Source organism: Meira miltonrushii (assembly GCF_003144205.1).
Source record: "Meira miltonrushii strain MCA 3882 unplaced genomic scaffold FA14scaffold_2, whole genome shotgun sequence".
NCBI classification, from domain to species: Eukaryota; Fungi; Basidiomycota; class Exobasidiomycetes; order Exobasidiales; family Brachybasidiaceae; genus Meira; species Meira miltonrushii.
The window spans coordinates 2,378,120-2,397,200 of NW_020289944.1; the positions used below are offsets into that span (position 1 = coordinate 2,378,120).

General features: G+C 42.6%; 5 protein-coding genes across 5 annotated transcripts; 2 read left to right on the plus strand and 3 right to left on the minus strand.

Moving 5' to 3' along the window:
- Nucleotides 1–100: 100 nt before the first annotated feature.
- Nucleotides 101–1,286, plus strand: FA14DRAFT_167667 (putative OPI3-methylene-fatty-acyl-phospholipid synthase; the record flags this gene model as incomplete). The annotated part of the gene is made up of 2 exons (XM_025500101.1): nt 101–1,026; nt 1,237–1,286. Exons 1-2 carry the CDS (start codon nt 366–368, stop codon nt 1,284–1,286), a joined length of 711 nt encoding a protein of 236 aa, XP_025355842.1. The 5' UTR covers nt 101–365.
- A 3,898-nt stretch (nt 1,287–5,184) lies between these two features.
- On the minus strand, nt 5,185–6,237 carry FA14DRAFT_123223 (kinase-like protein; the record flags this gene model as incomplete). Its single annotated transcript, XM_025496558.1, has 2 exons — nt 5,185–5,765; nt 5,841–6,237. Coding segments are annotated over 2 exons (978 nt in total), but the record flags the coding sequence as incomplete, so codon positions are not given.
- A 4,014-nt stretch (nt 6,238–10,251) lies between these two features.
- FA14DRAFT_120397 (uncharacterized protein) lies at nt 10,252–11,613 on the minus strand (the record flags this gene model as incomplete). Its single annotated transcript, XM_025496403.1, has 2 exons — nt 10,252–10,440; nt 10,483–11,613. 2 exons carry the CDS (start codon nt 11,611–11,613, stop codon nt 10,252–10,254), a joined length of 1,320 nt encoding a protein of 439 aa, XP_025355844.1.
- A 3,223-nt stretch (nt 11,614–14,836) lies between these two features.
- FA14DRAFT_172162 (uncharacterized protein) lies at nt 14,837–18,311 on the plus strand. The gene is made up of 2 exons (XM_025500383.1): nt 14,837–15,487; nt 15,563–18,311. Exons 1-2 carry the CDS (start codon nt 15,226–15,228, stop codon nt 17,947–17,949), a joined length of 2,649 nt encoding a protein of 882 aa, XP_025355845.1. The 5' UTR covers nt 14,837–15,225; the 3' UTR covers nt 17,950–18,311.
- On the minus strand, nt 18,196–18,798 carry FA14DRAFT_145436 (uncharacterized protein; the record flags this gene model as incomplete). Its single annotated transcript, XM_025497275.1, has 1 exon — nt 18,196–18,798. The coding sequence occupies one exon, from the start codon at nt 18,796–18,798 to the stop codon at nt 18,196–18,198; it is 603 nt and encodes a 200-aa protein (XP_025355846.1).
- Nucleotides 18,799–19,081: the final 283 nt, after the last annotated feature.

A 19,081-nucleotide genomic window follows, 5' to 3' on the forward strand; every position in this document is an offset into this window, starting at 1 on the left:
GTGCATTACTCCGACTAGAAATGGCGCTAATGAGTAACACAAAAAGGGAAGAATAAATGAATGTGCTTGCCTGCCTGCCTTTATAGTATATACCCTACACCTATTTCAAACGCGTACCGCTAAACTCCCACCGAATTCAACACGCCTCTCCCGGTAGTTGAAAGAACAACACTTTTATTTTGAAACGCGACAATCTTCTCATCATTACCATCAACAACAACACTTCTTCAGTCGTTGTTCATCACACACTCGTTCACAGGTTCGAACGAGGCTTGTCTTCGCTACCATAATTATTTCTGTCTTTTACACTTGACGTGTAGTAAGACGCGTACCTTTTCGTTCTTTCGTTTCGCATTCGGATCACAATGGCAATCTTACCTATCAAAACTAACCCTTACTACGTGCCTGATTTGGCAGACTTCTCTCAAAGAAGTTTCTGGGTTGCAGCAGTTTCAATCATTTTCAATCCTCTGTTCTGGAATTTTACCGCTCAGAATGAATACCGTCACAAGACAATCACAAAATTGCTCGGTAATCGTCCTTACTATGGTTGTTATTTATTAGGCGCTTCAATCTTCCTTTTGGGTATCTTGCGTGATCACCTCTACAATCAAGCTTTGTCCAAACAACCCATCAATGGATATTTGGCTTTACCCTTCGTCAAGTACTTTGGTGGTCTTTTGATCCTTGCAGGACAAGTTCTCGTCATTTCTTCAATGTATGCTTTGGGCGTTACAGGAACGTACTTGGGTGACTACTTTGGTATCTTGATGCCACACATCGTTACCGGATTCCCTTTCAACGTCGTCTCTGATCCAATGTACTTCGGTAGCAGCTTGAGCTTCATCGGTGTCGCTCTTTGGTACGCAAAGCCTGCCGGTTTGATTTTGAGCGTCTTATTGTCAATCGTTTATGTGGTTGCTCTCAAGTTCGAATCTCCTTTCACTGCAGAGATTTACAAGAAAGCCGCAGCTTCATCTTCCTCAAAAGCAACAACAAAGAAGAGAACATCAAACGCAACCTCGCGTAGAAGTTCAACTGCTTCCACCACAACTGTCAAAAGATCCGCTTCTACTTCTTCCCGTCGTGGATCTACAGCAGGAAAGGCAAAGAAGGACGCCGCCGCTGCTGCTTCTACAGCTTCAAGCACAACCGCTACACCAGCAAAGAAGGCAAGCACTCCTCGTAGAAAGAAGAGTACCTCTAATTTGGCCTCTGCTGTTGCAAGTGATGCAGAAACAACAACACCTGCCAAACGTGGACGTAAGAAGAAGACTGCTGCATAAGCGTTTTCATTTTGCAATATTCACTTATGTGGCCTACGCTCGTTCAACCTAAACAATACGATCCAAATCCTATTTTGGATCGACGAGCAATTCTTCTTGGAATACTTTTTACCTTACTTCCCTTCGTCGCAAGTGGAAAGTAGTATACCTGCTTCTTGTGCGCTCCGTCCTCCGCCTTCCGCTTCCGCTTCTTTTTGTTTTGTCAGATGAGTTGCTTTGGCAGCTTGTCAGCATACCCATCGCTTTCCTTTGCTGTACACTGTTGATGTTTTCATCTTCATCGTTGTAAAGCTTATTATTATTTTTGTCGTATTTATTCCCACTCTGTACAATTTTCTGTATTTCGACCATTTGAAGGAATATTAATTGAATAAAGTGCATGCAAAGATTGTTTGAACCTCATCCCATCATTGATGAAAAGATTCTACGTATGCAGCGGATAAGAATAAAGTTTAAACTACGACATAGAATGTGGGACCTAGATTTTAGCCTTACCCAAGCATTTGTTCGGCATGACTTCCGCTAAGTCGGAGTAATACAATGTATGTAGGTAACAAACAGATCTTCAAGTTAGTGCTATTCTTTCTGGTTAAATAAAGTTTACCATTAATTTGTTCTTTTATCTGATCTAGTCCCTTGAGCTAAAGTAACTTTTTATCTTTTCCCAATTTCCATGTGCATGCATCTTTCCGTCAAATCTAGCTTTCTTTCCTTGCATATGTGACTTTATCGAATTGCAGATGGCGCTTCTTTTCCGCTGCTCGTGTTGGCGGAAAAAAGATTTCTTGGGAACAGAAAGCTTATCTAAGCACCGTGAAATTTGACCGAGTGAGTGACTTACTCCTATTTCTCGTTTGCAAACCAAAGCAAACTCATAAAGTCAACGCTGATTGATAGCCAAAAAAAAAAAGCTTAATTACTTTCTCATGCTTTGAGAAACGAAAATGACTGAACTTTACATAATCTCACGTATCTAGCTCTCATGGCCCAAGAACATTCAATTATCTCATGCTAAATTAGAAAAGACCTGAACCGGCGGAGATTTTTAACTATAAATTTCTTTCAATGAAGACCCCTTAATAGGACTTTAAATTCCAATGATGATGATCATCAGGAGGATTGACATTGAATACAATGAATTTTCCACCTCCTTACAGGTACGGATAACTAATTAAGCCTTCTTGATCGGAGGATTCTTTAATTTTCTCCTTCGGAACAAAAAAGTACAATAAGGATTTCTGGGTGTTTGTAAAAAAAATTTGATGTTCTCACCCTTCGTTGTCATCATACCAGTCAACCTTTCCGTCTTTCCGAAATGGTCTTCAAAAGGTGCGAAAGAGAAGTGTGACTTTGTAAAAATATTTCATTAAAAAAAGGAAAATTGTGACCTTAAGAGGTAGTAGCACTGTACCTTAATTATGGTCTACAAGTACACTGTCCAGGTGTATGTTTAAATTAATGCAAAAAACGTTCATCCATTCTTTCCGATGAGAGCACACCTCCTTGCATAAAGTCACACTAGAAAATGTGACTTATGGGAAATATTAGAAATTTTATTTCCTCCAACGAGTCGATAGCGAAGAGAGAGAGGCAATATTTAGGCACCAGTTGGCAGCCCGCAATCTTTCAGTAAAATGCCTCATGCGGTTTAAAAAGCAATTGATGACAAATGAATTGAAAGCCATAATTCCGCCTCTTACGTTTCTGTACGACAGTGTGTGGGTATTTTTACCACGTTGAAGGATTTTCTACTGCAAAAGTGCCTTTGAAAATGTCAAAACGCGATCCGAACGGGAAACGCGCCTTGATAAATGAATTAATCTACACGGTCCCCTTTCTGACGCGATCGAGGACGCGTGATTAAATGTGTGATCGAAGAAGGGTTTACACTAGTGTTTTAAGCTAAGGAAAAGGGTTTATAGAAGAAACGCGTTCATTTACACGGTACGCGGGCATTCAAATCTCGCGTTCCCCTCTTAAAGCTGTCTTTCCACTCTCATGTTTATCACAGTTTATTCGCCTTAAACTGTTTCTTTTCACTCATTCGGATAATTATTGCCATTAAAATGCAAACCCCCTTACATACATGCGAAAAAGAAACCCTAGACTAAAAAAAACCCCAACAGAAAAAGTATTCTGGTGCATTACAAACATATTGTTTGCTGAGAAGCCAAACCAAATTGAACGCCTCTTATGCTTGCATACATAACATTTCATCTCCGATTTATACAGAAGAACAAAAAAAGCCGCATTGAACAGTAAGCGGAAATTTAGTCAATCAACATTTGTCCCCTCCAAGACATCTTTCTATGTGCGTAGGCGTACATTTGCGTGGCTTGTATGCAATGTATTTGCCACTTTGTTCTTTTCTATGCCCGAGGCCTGACCAAACAAATCTTTGATTTAATTGAAATTGAAATAACGTACGACTTCATAACAGTCTGACCTTGATCGGAATGTAATAATGAAAAAAGCCACCCTTTCGATCGTAATAGCATCATTGTGCGATCGACCATTCTGTTAGACAGATAATTGAACTGAGAAAGTAGAACAAAGGAAAAAGAACGAGATAAAGATCGAAAGAGTGCGGGAGGTAGGATTGAATTCTCGAATGGAAATCATTTTGTTCACGGTCGTCGGATCATCTTCATATAAAATAGAAACCGTGATCACACAAATAATTCTTTTAATAGCGAGACAGTGGATATATTGATATTAATCACAGATCAAGAAATACAAAAGGAAAAAGTATACAAAAGACATTGTCTGCCATTGATTTGCGTAGATCAATACAGAAAGGTGATTGTGATAAAAAAAAAAGGAGAAAACAGTGACACCATCGCTATATGAGCGAACCAAAGAAATGAGTCACAGGAATTATAGAGACCACATAATAAAGAGGTTTGTTTGAATACAGAACGACTGAGAAAATTTAGGCACCAAAAAGATTATTACGCAAACGGCGAGCGTTGGCAGCGAGGGGTGTACGACGAATGCTACGACGATAAGGCATCGTGTTAAAATGATTGTTGCTTGTGGCATTGGCCGGAGCGTCTAAAAGACTGAAAGACACATCCTGTCCCGTCATACTTGCATCATCTGCACAACGACCAAACTTCCTGCCATTTCCTGCTTGATTGATGTACAGCATTTGATTCTTGCCAAAATGTGCATTTTGTTCTGGCAATAATCCAGAAGGAGATTCATCCCTCTCAGACGTTGTTGCATGAGGCAACAAAGAACGAATGGCCAAGCTTTGATCACTAAAGTCCACAGGAGTATCTGCTGTCGCTCGGGTTGTATGCAAAGCGAGCGTAGGCTGTTGTGGTTGAGGACGAATACCGTGAACGAGTGATGGGCGGCGATTTTGCTTGCCTTGACTAGCCTCGCTTGGACGTTGAACATCCATCACTGGCGTCAATGGCATGCCCACGTAAGAAGAACGGCGACTGGTGTTTGAACCGCTTTGGCTAGAACAAGTGCCTGGCATCAAATCACTTTCACTTTCGACAGGTGAATTTGGTGTGCTACTTGCCTCGGATGCCAACGAAGATCCGGGTGAGAAGCTGAATCCAGGTGTTTCGATAGTGTTGACAGAGCTGTCAACCGAAGATGGTGTATCAAAGTTTGCTTGATTAGATTGTGCAGGTGTGACAGGTTGAACGTCCATGACAACGTCATCTTCTTGGTTATAGGCAGGCTGAGCAACATTCTTTGCTCCATGAACGTAAGCATTGGCGGAGTTGAAAGCGGGTTGTTGGTAAATATCTTCAACGCCGTGACGGATTTCTGCATAACGGCGTGCTTCTTCTGCAGCTTGGCGTGCACGAATGGCTTCTTGACGAGCACGTTGTGCAGCATGACGAGCCATGCGTTGACGTTCACGCAATTCAGCTTGGGTTGCGGTGAAGCGCTCAACTTGATGAACCATGGAACGCAATTCTGCTAATGAACATCTCCAATCCTCACGAACGGTAAAGACACGCTTGAGTAGCGAGTTTGTTTGTTTGGAAATGGGAAGGATGTCCATCAAGAAGTCAGGGTTACGCAAATATTCACGGAAGGTCTCATCGTCAACGCATGCTTGCTTCCATGGGTTGCGGCCGCAAATCAAATTGACAAGGATAACACCCAAAGACCAAACATCATTTGCGGCCGTTGAATATTTCTCCAAGTGGGTAGAGATGCCGCCTTGGCATTCGGGACCCATGTAGAACGTACTTCCGCATCCGAAATCACTACTTGTCTTTTCATGTGTTGCAAGTCCAAAGTCTGCCAAAGTAACCTTTGCGCCACCTTGTAGGCACAAGATGTTTTCCGGCTTCAAATCACGATGGTAGATACCGTTTGCATGACAGAATTGAACGGCATCCAAAATTTGACAAAAGACATCGCGAACGGTTTCATCCATATCAGCACGGTCTTGTTGATATTGTTCATCTTGATCAGCGTCGTAGACGATTCCGGCTGCGTCGTGTGCTTCTGATTGAGTGGGTACTGGAACGGCATATCGTTGAGTTTCGGTGATCATTGAGAAAAGATCGCCATCGGGACAATAATCCAGAATTACATAGATGCATGGATCATCCTTTTCGTCAATGACACGGTATAATGTAACAACGGAAGGATGTCCGGTTACCATTGTGTGCAAAACAATTTCACGTCTTTGGAAACGCTTTTGTCTTGCATCCAAATCTACCTTGTTGAGACATTTGACCGCATAGTATCCGCTTGCAGCGCCGCCATGCCTTGAAGCAAGGATACGGGGCATATCAGATGAGGAAGAGGAGGCGAAAGGCTGTCTGTGTAGAGGATGTGTGAGATCACGGGCTAGGTAAACGACACCATAAGCGCCTAATCCCAAAATCGATACAAGCTCTAGCCTTCCATCTGCGATTGTGTGACCTAGAAGGTGTTTGTGCTTTTGTTGTTGTTCAGCAGTGTTGGCCATTTTGTATTGTTAATCGCTGAACGATGATCGAAATGGGGAAAAAATGAAAGGGTTGAGGTCGGGAGAAAGGAGTTGAAGAGATTGCTCGACTTCGATCCTTTTGTTCTTTTTATTGATTGCTTGATTGATTGAACGTTGTCGGTAATGAGAATCGATGAAGTTGATGATGGTCGAAATAATTAAGAAAAAGGAAAATTATATTTTGACTTAATTTGCTTGCATGCTATTCTTCAACAAAGACCGAAATAAAAGATGATCAAAGAGATTGATGGATGCGGTGATGAGAGTTGTTGAAAGATGACGATATTGGTTGACGGAAGAGTAAAATTGTTGCGAACAGATCTCTCAGGGTTTCTTTGTGCCTGTGCGTACAAATTGTGACGGTTGTGATTATGGAAGTTGTGATTTGAACGGGTCCATCAAGATCTTTGCCTTGGCGGGGCGGTATGGAGGAATATAAAAATCCAAAAGGATCGAGAGAGTACTGAATCCGTCTCCGGCTAAAAATATTTTATTTGTAAGATCGAAAGGGACCTCTGATTGACAGGTGCACATATGCGTTCCGTGCGCGCTCGATGGTCTTGTCCGGCTTTGCCTTCAAGTAGAGACGCAATCGTATTGCTTTGACGCAATCCTTTGTACGAAAGCGAAAGAGAGAGAGAAAAAATGAAGGGGAAGATTGGATAATAAGATCTTAGTGGCACCCTTCGATCATCAAGGGAACCGAGCCAAAAAGGGGTAAAAAGTCAGTGTTCTTCATACATTGCGGTCAAGCGGCAGGAACAAAAGACTTTATTTTTCTCCCCTTAGTTCGATTTCCTGCTGCTCCAATACGATCGTATTAAAAGCCGTCGGTGATTAAGGGAAAGGCAAATGCCTACTTTCACTTGCCTGATGCGATGCAAGAACATAAGAGGGCAAAGCAAAAATGCATGCATAAAGACATCAAGTAGCGCTTTTACGTACAGATCTCCGATGTCGAGGGCCGATAGCGAGAAGGGTGCAGGTTAATTGCAACTATTTTTTGCTTAATTTTCATTTCTATTGTATGGCTGCAATTACGCCCAATGTGTGCGCGCGGTAAGATGTATTGCCGATTTAAATGCAATGCAAGCCATCAAAAAAATAAGTATGCTTTGTTCATCACACCGCATCAAGAAGGGGGTACAGGTTGAATCGGATGAATACATGATGTAAAAATACATTTGTATATTGTCATTACGCCCGCATTACAGTGGCACACAGTCGAAGTGGGACGATGTGCCGATCGAATGTTCATGCAAGAATGAAAACAGGGTTGAAATGCCGCTTAGACCTCGTCCCCCTTTATTTGCTGCGATTCAATTAAAAGAAATCACATACATTTGGGGCAACGGCGATCGAAGGGAATAGTGCTCGATTGCCAAGGAATTTGGCAACAAAAATAAAGCGCAAAACGACTTCCGGTTGCGAACAGTGCATCAAATCAGTAATTACACTATACCAAGATCGATTCAATGTATGTACCTACGTATGCACGCATGCAGCTTTTAAAGTGTCGCCTTACAAAGCCAATCAATCAAGGCTATCCTTTTGTTTACTCATGCACTGAAGCACTGTAAAAACAAAAAAACAGCGCTTAACACGCTAATGCACCATGCAGTCACGATCGATCTACGTGAACATCACAATAAATTGATTCATTTGTAATGCTTGATAAATCCGCAGATATTACGCCTTTCCGAAATTAAAACACGCGCAATAGAAAATACACTTCTTATAATTTTTTTAGCGCGCTGTTTTAATGCCTTCTCGATGCATTTGTATCTGCAGGGACATAATTTCTAGCTTTGTGTGTGTTGTGGTGACAGAATAAACGGATGTGGGCATGCATGATTGAGTTTGAATTTCCACAATTGACAATTGGGTGTGGCGTACAAAGACCGGAACATTTTCACGGATGTTGATCTATCCGTCAATGTTAAGGTGAGGATGTATACATAAAAGGGATCATCATCACATATGTTTAGAGCGGAATTTGAATTGGAGAACGGATAGAGTATTGTCACATCGGCGTACAGTCAAAAGAAAAAGACGGACAAAGTCCGAACCAACAAAAAGGCCACACCTTCTCGATTGTTATTTGGATCAGTCAGGCTTGTGTGATTTTAATGATTTCGATCCTGGGTATTTATTAGATGGCGCGTTGAACGGCATCTAGACGTACCTTTTTACCACTGCAAGGAGAACAACTCTTAACCGGCACCGTAAATAGAGAACTGAGCCTGTGTTATGGTTGAGGCGTAAACAAGCAGGCAGCTTTATGCACTTCATCTAAACCTTTGCTAATCTGCAAAAAAAGCGTTGATTGAATGTGACAATAGAAGTACACATCTCCGCTAATAAAGTATGATTGAGCCCTCCCAAAATCTAACTGCATTGCATTAGCATAAAATTAAACTATAAGTGCACATCTTTTGTGGGTAAATAAATTAAAATAAAGCAAAATAGAGGCTCAACCATATAATCAAATCATATGGAGGACATCGAAATTAAACGCTAATAACAAAAGATACACAAGTAGAGAATGCAGACGTACCTTAATCAGAACATTCTACATTTTTTTACTCACACGCTCATACCTTTCTTTCTTTTCCGTGTGGCTTACTTAGAAGGTCAATGTGATCTGTATGCAATAATATGAAAATATGGGAAAAGTAAGATCCATGTGGCTTACTTAGAAGGTCAATGTGATTCGTGTGCAATAATATGAAAATATGGAAAAGTAAGTTTGGATCCTATTCAAGCGTTTTTGTCAGTTAAAATGAAAGGCCGCTCAAATAAGATTTCATTCCCCTGCATCAAGGTCATGCTTACATATTCAGCCCAAAGATAAGACAAAAGGAGAGGAAGAAGCCAAAAACGCCATGAATAGAAGAAAGGAAGGGTCTTCATTTGCCTATTTTTTACGCCACCATCTTGAGCCCCGTCATTGTCAAGATCGGAGCAAATGTTTTGAATTTGTTCGATCTCCGTATGAAAGAGGTTTGAGCTTAAAATTAAAGTTTTCTGTTTTTTCTTCTTCCTTTTCTTTTTTAAAGTCACTTCCGATCTTCGGAAGAATCCGTGTTTTTGGTATGCATGTGATAAAGACATTCAATCAGTGAAAACAAGATAGAGTTTTCTCATTCTCCTTACCTCATAATAGTACATTTCAGGAATTATACACAAGATTCTCGGCGAATAAGCTTGTCGTCTTACTTACGTTTTGTGGGATAAAGAAAGATAAGAGATAGATAGAATTTCGCCATCCCCTTGCATTCCTATTCGGCGTCTTTTTCACTAAGATTGTTCCTTTTCCTTGGGTTTGGCAATCGTGGCTGCAGCGGTTAGTAGGAGTTACAGTTGTACAGGTGAGCTTGTAAGCCACATTTGAAGTTCGCTGCACTGCACGCCTTGCATAGAAAAAAAAAGAAGATGGATAAGCGTGCGAAATGATGCAAGCAATCAAAGGTTGTCAAGCGTAGAAAGTTTAACTTTCTTCTATTCCCCTTGACATCGGGATTGCGGAAGACACATTTCTCCCTAGAAGAAGAAGTTGCGGATAGCAAAATATTATGGTAACGTGAGTATCCCCAGGAAAAGCCACAATAAATTTTATTTCTGATCACACCTTGCAGCGGATAAAGTTAAGCATCTTTTGCTCAACGGCGATCATTGTCCGGCAATTCGGTTGACTAGACATTCCTAATGATCTTATCCAAATATTTGACAAGAAAGTACGGTACATTCCGTTCCCTTTTGGACATCCCGCATCCGAGCATATCACACTCTAGTGCCCTTCGAACCAAATCTTGGCAACCTGGCATCCACAAACATGTGGCTTCGATCTTCTCACGAAGAGATAAGATAGTCGAATCTTTAAAGTCAGGAGGCAAGATTCCTATCCGTTTTCCAGCATATTTCTCACGAATCCATATTGCAAGAAAGTTGAATCATGTGATAAAAGTACAATGAATAGAAAAGTGCAACGAATTACTGTAAGAGTGGATCGCGGAAATGCTTTTGACTATTGTTCTTGAATCCAATTTGCGTCTTAAAGTGCTCACGTCTGGTCATATCACGATAAGTCGAGATATGCTTCTTCGCTTCACGTGCTTCACCACGATTACGTGCTTTTACAAGATGACCACCACGATTCTCCACCAAGGTTGGATCAAGATTCTTGCGTTCTTGTAATCTATGCGCCAACTCCCTGCCTGAGACTCCGGATGTGGCAACTGTACCAGGTGGTCGTAAAGATTGATTGTAATAGCGGCGCATACTCCTGTGACCCAAACGTACTCCAGAAGGTAAGACCAATTCAAACTCATTGTCTCCATAACGAACACCACTGGCTGGTAGTGTTTCAGCATCATCATCGCCATCATCATCACTTCCTTCTTCCGTGATTGCATCATCAACTCCTCCTTCTCCATCGGAAACATCCTCCCATCCAGCATCAGGATAACTGCTGGTGAAATCGAAAAAGTCGCTCAATTCCATCTTGTCTTCCTCGTGTTCATAAGCGATCTTGCAGTGGGCTTTATCAATCATATGCTTTCGTACCGCTTCGGCCGTATGGAATCCCCTTCCTTTGCCATTGCAGAAAAGACAGATATTTCCTACGCAGATCTTGTCGGATAAATACTTCATCAATCCCACCAAATCGACCAAATATTCTTGTTCGGGTATAAAGAAGCTATGTTGACTGCTCATATGTTTCAGTGAATCTTCAATGCTCTTGAATCCAGTCATGTTGCAAAAGATGCATGAAGTTGTAGGATCAACACGTTTGCTGGAAGCAACTTTTGCATCGATTGCCGCTTGAATCTCTTCTTCAGTAGCATCTTCGTCTACCTGTAGTGCCATGGGTGCACCAGGACGAAGAGGCTCTGGATCCTTCTTCTCTGAATCGGGTAAAGCAGCAGCTAGATCGGAAACATTGTTCAGCCCATCTTTAGCAGGCGGTAATCTGACGATCAATGAATCTGCTCCGTCACTATCCTTCTCTCCATCAGATTTTACTGTGACTTTGGCTGATGTGGACAAACGTGAAACAGTCTCCTTATGCTTTTTGGAGTTCAAATGAGATTGGAATGCATTCTGAGATGAGAAGCTTTTGTTGCATTCGCGGCATCTATCCTGAGTTTGTGCAACTTCTGTTTGATCCGCTTGCCCATTTCTTTCCAGAATTTTTGCATTGAATACATCGGCACGTACTGGAGGTAGATTGGCCACTCGTCTTTTCATGTTGTATCTGTGTAAATCAGTTCGATAATGAGCCCTTTGATCTTCTGGATTAGCATATGCGATCGAGCAAGATAGACAGGTGAACATTGCCGTTCCTTCTGCCATTGCACTGGAAGGGCCGGCCATGGTTGAGCCATCGGCCGATACACCGTCCAGTACGTTAGATTGTGAAGGTGCAAATGTAGCCATGATTTGCGATTCTTGTTTGAGTATGAATGGCAAAATAGAACTTGTGGTAGTAAGAGCGAGTGTTGTTACCTGTCTGTATATGCGTGGCGTGGAGGATTTCCAATTCCAAATTTTTGACCAAAATTTCTCTGAAGTCGTGTGCTTTCCTCCTCTCGCGGTCTGGCGCCTATCTCCGAATATAATATTGAAGCATGCTTAGTAAGATCCATGGCTTTTTTCTTTGGAATCGGAGAGCGCTCACGTGCTTCTAATCAATCCTGAGCAGGCTGGACAAATCTCGCTATTCACGTGCTTATTTTTCTGTCAATTGCGCAGCGCTGTAGAAGAAGGTTAAGCAGCGGCAGGCCAAGTGTAAGTAATTCGCGCACACTTGCCACAGCACCTGTGTGTTAGCTTAACATTCCGTACTTTAAACCTTTGCGCGCCTGGAAAGAGAGAATTGTGATCAATTCTGTCAATCTAGTCCAACTCAACATTCTTTTGACCGTCACCCCGACAATTCGATAATATACGAGGTCATCAAGATGCAAATCTTCGTAAAGACACTAACGGGTAAGTATCTCAACATGAGATTGAACGATGCGAATGGAGGATGTTTGGGTGGATGCAGTGCTATGTCGATCAGTGGAAGCAGTGACGTTCGACATGAATTAGCATGGGAGTTGAACGAGGTGGTAGTAGAAAGACGTGAACGTTCAAAGCAACTTTTCATTCGATCAGACGGCGGTTACTATATATGTTCCGTCATCCAAACATCAACTCATTCGACAAACAAACAATCCGTATTACACAGTGTACTGACTGATCTTCTTCGTCTATACAGGTAAGACCATCACCCTTGAGGTGGAGTCATCCGACACAATCGACAATGTCAAGGCTAAGATCCAAGACAAGGAAGGAATTCCACCAGACCAACAACGTTTGATCTTCGCTGGAAAGCAATTGGAAGATGGCAGAACATTGGCTGATTACAACATCCAAAAGGAATCCACTTTGCACTTGGTCCTTCGGTAAGTGTCACATGGAGGAGTACTGTGTATTATTGGAGGCAGGACGAGGGCAATCGAGATCAGAATTAAGGGCGAAGGGAGGAGTATGAAAGTGCGGTGTACATAGCGGCCAACATCCTATCTCGACAATGATACACAGAACACTTGAAAATGCATTCGTCGCGCAATCAGATTGCTAACATTCTCTCCCTCACTCTAGTCTTCGTGGTGGTATCATTGAACCCTCATTGAAGGTTTTGGCATCCAAGACCAACTGTGACCGTCAAATTTGCCGTAAATGTTACGCTCGTCTCCCTCCCCGTGCAACTAACTGCCGTAAACGCAAGTGCGGTCACAGCAGTCAATTGCGCCCCAAGAAAAAGCTCAAGTAGTGGTGTGCATGTGGATTGTTATTCGAAGAGATGCTTTGGACATTCTCGATCTGGAGAGCGTTTTGAGCGTTTCACTTTGATTCAATAAAAATAGCACAAGTATAAACCATGCATTCTATCATACTCTTTGCGTTCATACAATTGTATGACATCATACGAGCACTCACAATCATATGTGATCATGTACCATCTTTCTACATGCGTTCTGGCAATTCCAGTCCCATTCAGCCATAAATGTCGTGTGAGATGAGCTAGAAAGTGAGGCCATGACTGTGCTTTGTCTATTTCCAATAACACACTTCTGTGACTTTATGAACCTAAATGGTGCATTCAAAAGCAGTGCTACCATTACGATAAGCCTTTCCTTCCCAATTGATTAACAAGCATCTGATAGTCGTCGTCAGGAGTACGTGAAGTATTATTCCACGATGATAGTACTCGTTAGCTTGATAAAGTGTGGAACGACGAAATTGCTTACGGAATAATATTATTTTCAGGAACATCAAAGTTGTTTGACAGTAAGTTCCCCTTAAAGCCAGTTTATTGTAGATGCAAAACCAGTCACATGGTATTCCAAAACGTGCCTAGAAAGTGCAGCTTTTAATGAATGGAAACTCGGATTCGATTTTCTCAAATCTCCGAGAAGGTCAAAACATCTTACAGCCACAATCGTACATATCACCGAGAAGTTCGGCTATGATATCATGGCGAGTAATGTTGTACTGTTCATTGTTTTGTATGGAAGTGAATATCCGTCGGTTACTTTTATTCCGCATTATGATGCTATGACCGTAACGCGCGGAACTGAAGTCGTAAGATGCGCGGGCCTTGGTTAAGTGCGGAACTCGGATGGAATTCAGCCAAGGGTAAGCCCCTCCTCCATGGATTTCATTCAGGCGGGATACAGTTTGGTAAACTCGGTTTTTAAAATCAACTTAGCGTAAACGGTAAGAAGAGTAACCGGTCAAATGAGGGGTGAGGTAGTTTGAATGGCTTACCCCTTTTTTAGGGGAGATGAATATTCTAGAAATCGTAGAAATTGTAATTTGTATTATTGTTGAATTGGATTATATCGTACCACACTTTATTGCTGAGCATGACTTGATTGATTCTATCTTTGAATGATCATTCTATCAGCCAATTTTGTGTAGCCCGCGTAAGTTTCAAGCCACGTATTGTTGTTGTTCGGGCATCGCAATCTCTCTCGATTCACGCAGACGAACCCTGAGTGAAAGTGGAGAATTTAGGGCGTGTTTGCTGTGTGTACGGCCAACTCACACTCACTTGGCGTGGCCCACAATTCGGGACTAGCATCAAACAAACCTCTTGTTGTGTTGTCAGGTACGATGACCGTGTAAGTTAAACCCTAATAAAAGGAAGAATGCTATACTGCATACACACAAGATTATGTACCCGTAGGTGCATTAACTGTCATCTTTCATGACCCGAGGCTTACTTTTTATTTCTCTTTTTTGTATTTCATCTTCAACTCGGCGCCGCTTTCTTTTCCTTTTCTCTCCTCTCCCTTTTGTGCATCGGGCCGATTTCTTGAAAGAGGCCTTTTGATCAGCACAAGAACAAATTAAGGAGCATCATCATTCTCACACAAACTCTCTCTCTCATTCGATTCTATAGGGAAAACGGAGACTAAGGGGCCGTATTGACATTGTTTTGACATTCAAGGTGACGACGTGTAGGTTTGCTTAAGGGGACTAGAACTTGATCATCTCCTGTACTCGCATTTCCAATTCCGCTCAACCCTTTCAATCCTTCAGCATACGTACCGATTACATGGTAGCAATATCCATCTCTCATTGCATAAATAACACTTGAACCCGCGGCTATTTCCAAAAATCGGATCAAAGTAAGCGCCCGCTCGGTAATACGAGGTGAGTAATCGTCCGATCTCTTATATCTTATATTCACTCTCTTCAACTCGGGTTCGGCGTCTATTTTATACCACCACATCCTCATTACTATTCTTGAATGAATCGACGCCATCTTCATTCTCTATGCGACCATCAAACTTCTACTTTGCGGAGTAGTATGTGAATAAATCGCATCGCAAGATAAACAAGTATTGCTATTGCTTGTTCGAATCAGATAACCATCTATCACCCTTTTTCTTTCGAACTTGAACGATCGCCATGCCTTTGATGGTTCAAAATCCAGCCGATTCGATCCCGCCTCCAGCATCCCCGCATTTCCACTCACATTCTGTCTTTCGATCCTTTACCATACCAGGCACCTTTACCATTGCAGAAGAACCCGAAGAGATCATTTCAAGTCGAGCACCTTCACTCTCGCTCAGTCGAAAACAATCAAGACCATCTGAAGGCAACATCTCAAAAGTTTATCAAGACTTTGCGTCAAGAGATGGTAAAGCACCGAAACGGGTAAGACACAACAGTGAGTTGAATGTTGATGATGAAGACACATTCTTTAAGAAGAAAGCTGACATTTTCTCCCCCTCCCCCAATTTAGATATGCAATCATCCGAGCTATTAGTCAATTATGGCGGCCCGCCTTCTCAATTGGATGAGCGAACACCGACGACGGCAATGATTGCGAATGACAGGGAGGCAAACATGCGTACTCCGCGTCCACATACAGCGGCTCCTGCTTCATCTGGAAACACATTCTCAGAATCGGCAAAGTTAACTTCAAATCCAAACACAAAAGCGCGCATTCTACAATGGCAACAAAGACGTGATGCAAGTGATGCAACGATTGAACCAAGTGATATGCGATCTATGGATGAAGCAATCAAAAGTGCACCGGCAGATACGAATGCATATGCTACAGATTCGTTAGGACGCATGAGTACGCATTCTTCCATTGTTGCTGGTGGATCTGAATTCGGTCATGGAAGTAGATATGGCAGTGAATCGGGCTATCATCATCATCCGAGAGAAGTTTCATCTGGCTCAGCAATGATGCGGAAAAACAGAAAGGTAGCCCCGCCTGAATTACTCGTCGTTGTTCGTCCGCCACCCAGCAAACAAGCAAATCCATTGAATCTGCAGATTCAATTAGTCACACCTAATCAAGGCGGACCAACCACCGGAAGGGTATCCGGTGAATCTTCTCGAGATGATATTACATCTTCGAATGCATCGAGCTTGAGTAGCGGAACCAATAACGTGAATGGATCTGGCGGCAAGCTCAAGTCACCCTCTCCGCCCGCAGCATTGAGGAGATCCAATTCGGTCAGCTCCTCGCGATCAGCATACTCAGAAGCAAGCAGTGCAGGATTGTCAACAGCATCCGCTTCCAGTACAGGAAGAAGGGTAACGCCTTTGTACAATCTCAACTTCCACAGCATCATGGCCACAACTGTGAATGATGCCGGTACAGATCAAAAAGTTGCCAAATTCAATAAAAGGTGTGTGGATATTGATGGTTTTGGTCAATTGGTACCGCATGAATTGGCATTAGGTGTCAACGATGCGGCAACGATGGATCGCAGAAGGCGTTCGTTCACTGCGGTATCTGCAAGTGGCGGTAGAGCAGATAGCGGAAGTGGTGCTAGCGATCTAAACTCTCCTGCAGAAGTACGATCAGACGCTTCTCATACGCGTAGTACAGAAGTTACTACGATTCATTCAGATTTGGATAGCGCAAGCGGTAGTGGCGTACAAATGGCAGCTGGAATGGTAGGAGGAGCAGGAAAGGATATCGAACCGCCAACTTCATTCGATGCAATGAGTCCACAAGCAAAAGAAGCAAATGTTGATCCACTTTCTGGTTTGGGTAACAAACTTTTAAGAGGTTTCAAGCGTTTAAGCGTCAATGCACCCGTACAAACTGTCACTCCAGCAAAGAGCAATCAATCTATTCGAAGTGCAGCTACGATGGAATCGGGAAGGAATGCACCTTCTAGCATCATGGCACGTATGCGCGGAGCAGCAGCAAAAGTGAAGGATGGTGATAGTAGCATGTTTGTTGCATCAACGGATGAAGCTGAAACGCTCAATGTGCCAGAGGGAAGCGTGGCAGGAAGTGATTCAGACATTCCTCAATTGATCGTTGGAGGTGGTTTAAAGGGTGATGGAACCCGAAAGACGCAAGGATATTATTGGACAGTACGCAGATGGAGCAGAAGATTGGGGGATAATGCAGAGGAAGATATGGATGACCTCGTACCTGGCAGGAAAGAAGCAGGAGCTAATCCAATCTTGAACAGTGTTTGGAAAAGATTTAATATCGCCAATCGTATGGGAGGAGCAGAAGTTCATCCTCCTGCTTCACAAATTCCTGTTCGATTCGAATGGACACGTAGCGAAGTACGTAAACGAAGCACGGCCACGACAGGTAGCCATCATGGAAGAGCAGCGACCGATATAGGTACCCAGTCTGTATCATCACGAAGAGGAAGTAAAATACAAGCCAAACGAGCAAGCTATGATGCACGAGCAGAAGAAAGTGGAGAAGGATTGCGGTTACCCAAAAGCAACAGTAGACCTTCTTCGCTTTATGGTACGCAAAATTCACTTCGCGGATCGATTGATCATGGCAGTTCCGTTAGCGGCGGAGGAGAAGCAGAAGAAGATAGCGACCCTGAAGATAGCGAGACAAAATGGGCTTGTCATTTGGTCTTAGGTCCGACGACCAGGATTCCAATTGGCAGTTTGGCCCCTACTCCTCATCATCCTAAGCTAGTCGCGCAATTGACTGTACCCTACCCTTTACCCGACCTAAGCCAATCCGGTCTTGGTGCTGATGGAGCAGGTCTCACAAGAGAAGAGCTCAAGGATATCATCAGCGTGACAGCTTTGTTCGTCATCATTCGTGAGGCATTTGGAGGCTTGGCAAAGCGTCGCAAAGGTGATTCGGTGATCAAATTTGGAGCTGCTGCCGCTCATCGATGAAAGCAAAAACAACATTTCTCCCTCTCTCTCATTTCAAACGGTTTTCTCTTTACTTCATATATCCTACATACCCAGTCAAATAGTAGACATTCATTCATTCAAGTGACCCTTTTCTCCACTACTTTATCTAATCATCTCTTTGCAGAGCATTCAAATTGCATTCAATGAGCATCAAATTCGAAACCTATACTATTGCATTGAATTATTGATCACATTAGATGAAGATTAGGATAAGATGATAAAAGATTAATGAAAAGCAAGTTCTTCATGACCAATCTTTGCCAATTTTTGATCATAATTATGATTTCTGTATTGTTCAACGATTCTTGCCAATAATTCACTCGTACTAACGCCTTCAGTACGTTGAGTAGGTAAAAATCTACCTTGATCTTTGCAAAACGAATAAATGTCTGACATTTCCGCACTCGTTCCTGCTCCTGCATAAGGTAAATCATCATGTGCCACATAATCAATCGATAATTTATCCAAAATTTCTTGATTGATCACCCAAGGAGCATCTTCGATCACTTCATCAACCCAACGACAATTTCGAACGGCAGCATATCTTTCTTGCGATGTCATCACAGGTGCATTTTTGTGTGCCGCACACAACTCTGATGAAACTACTCCAACGATCAAATGAACGCAAGGGAAACTCAACTTGGCTTGACGTAATTGTAGTGCATGTGCATAGTGAAACAAATCATAAACACCATCAGCATAAATTCGCACCGGTCTTGCAGGATTCTTGCCGCCTTCCGGTGGTGGATTGATTCGATATTGTCTTGCTGAATCTGGCTCATGAATTGCACGATGAATGAAGTTGCGAATGTTGCTAACGGATGCCATAGGTATAGGCTTTTCGACTGATGAAGAAGGCTTTTGATGCTGATCATGTTGCACGATGGATAGATACGATCTGCTAGGCGTATCTAGAGGAGCAGTAGAGCCTATATGACCAGGCGGACCTTGTACTTTGTCCGCTGAAACAGAATGGAAACCATGTTGACCTTGACCAGTGATTCCAGGTTGTTGAACGACAGGTGAGCGTGCTGCGAATTCTACATCTCCATCATATGGATTTGCAGCTGCTCCATCTGTTGCGTCTCCATCTGTTTCTGATCCATTTGCA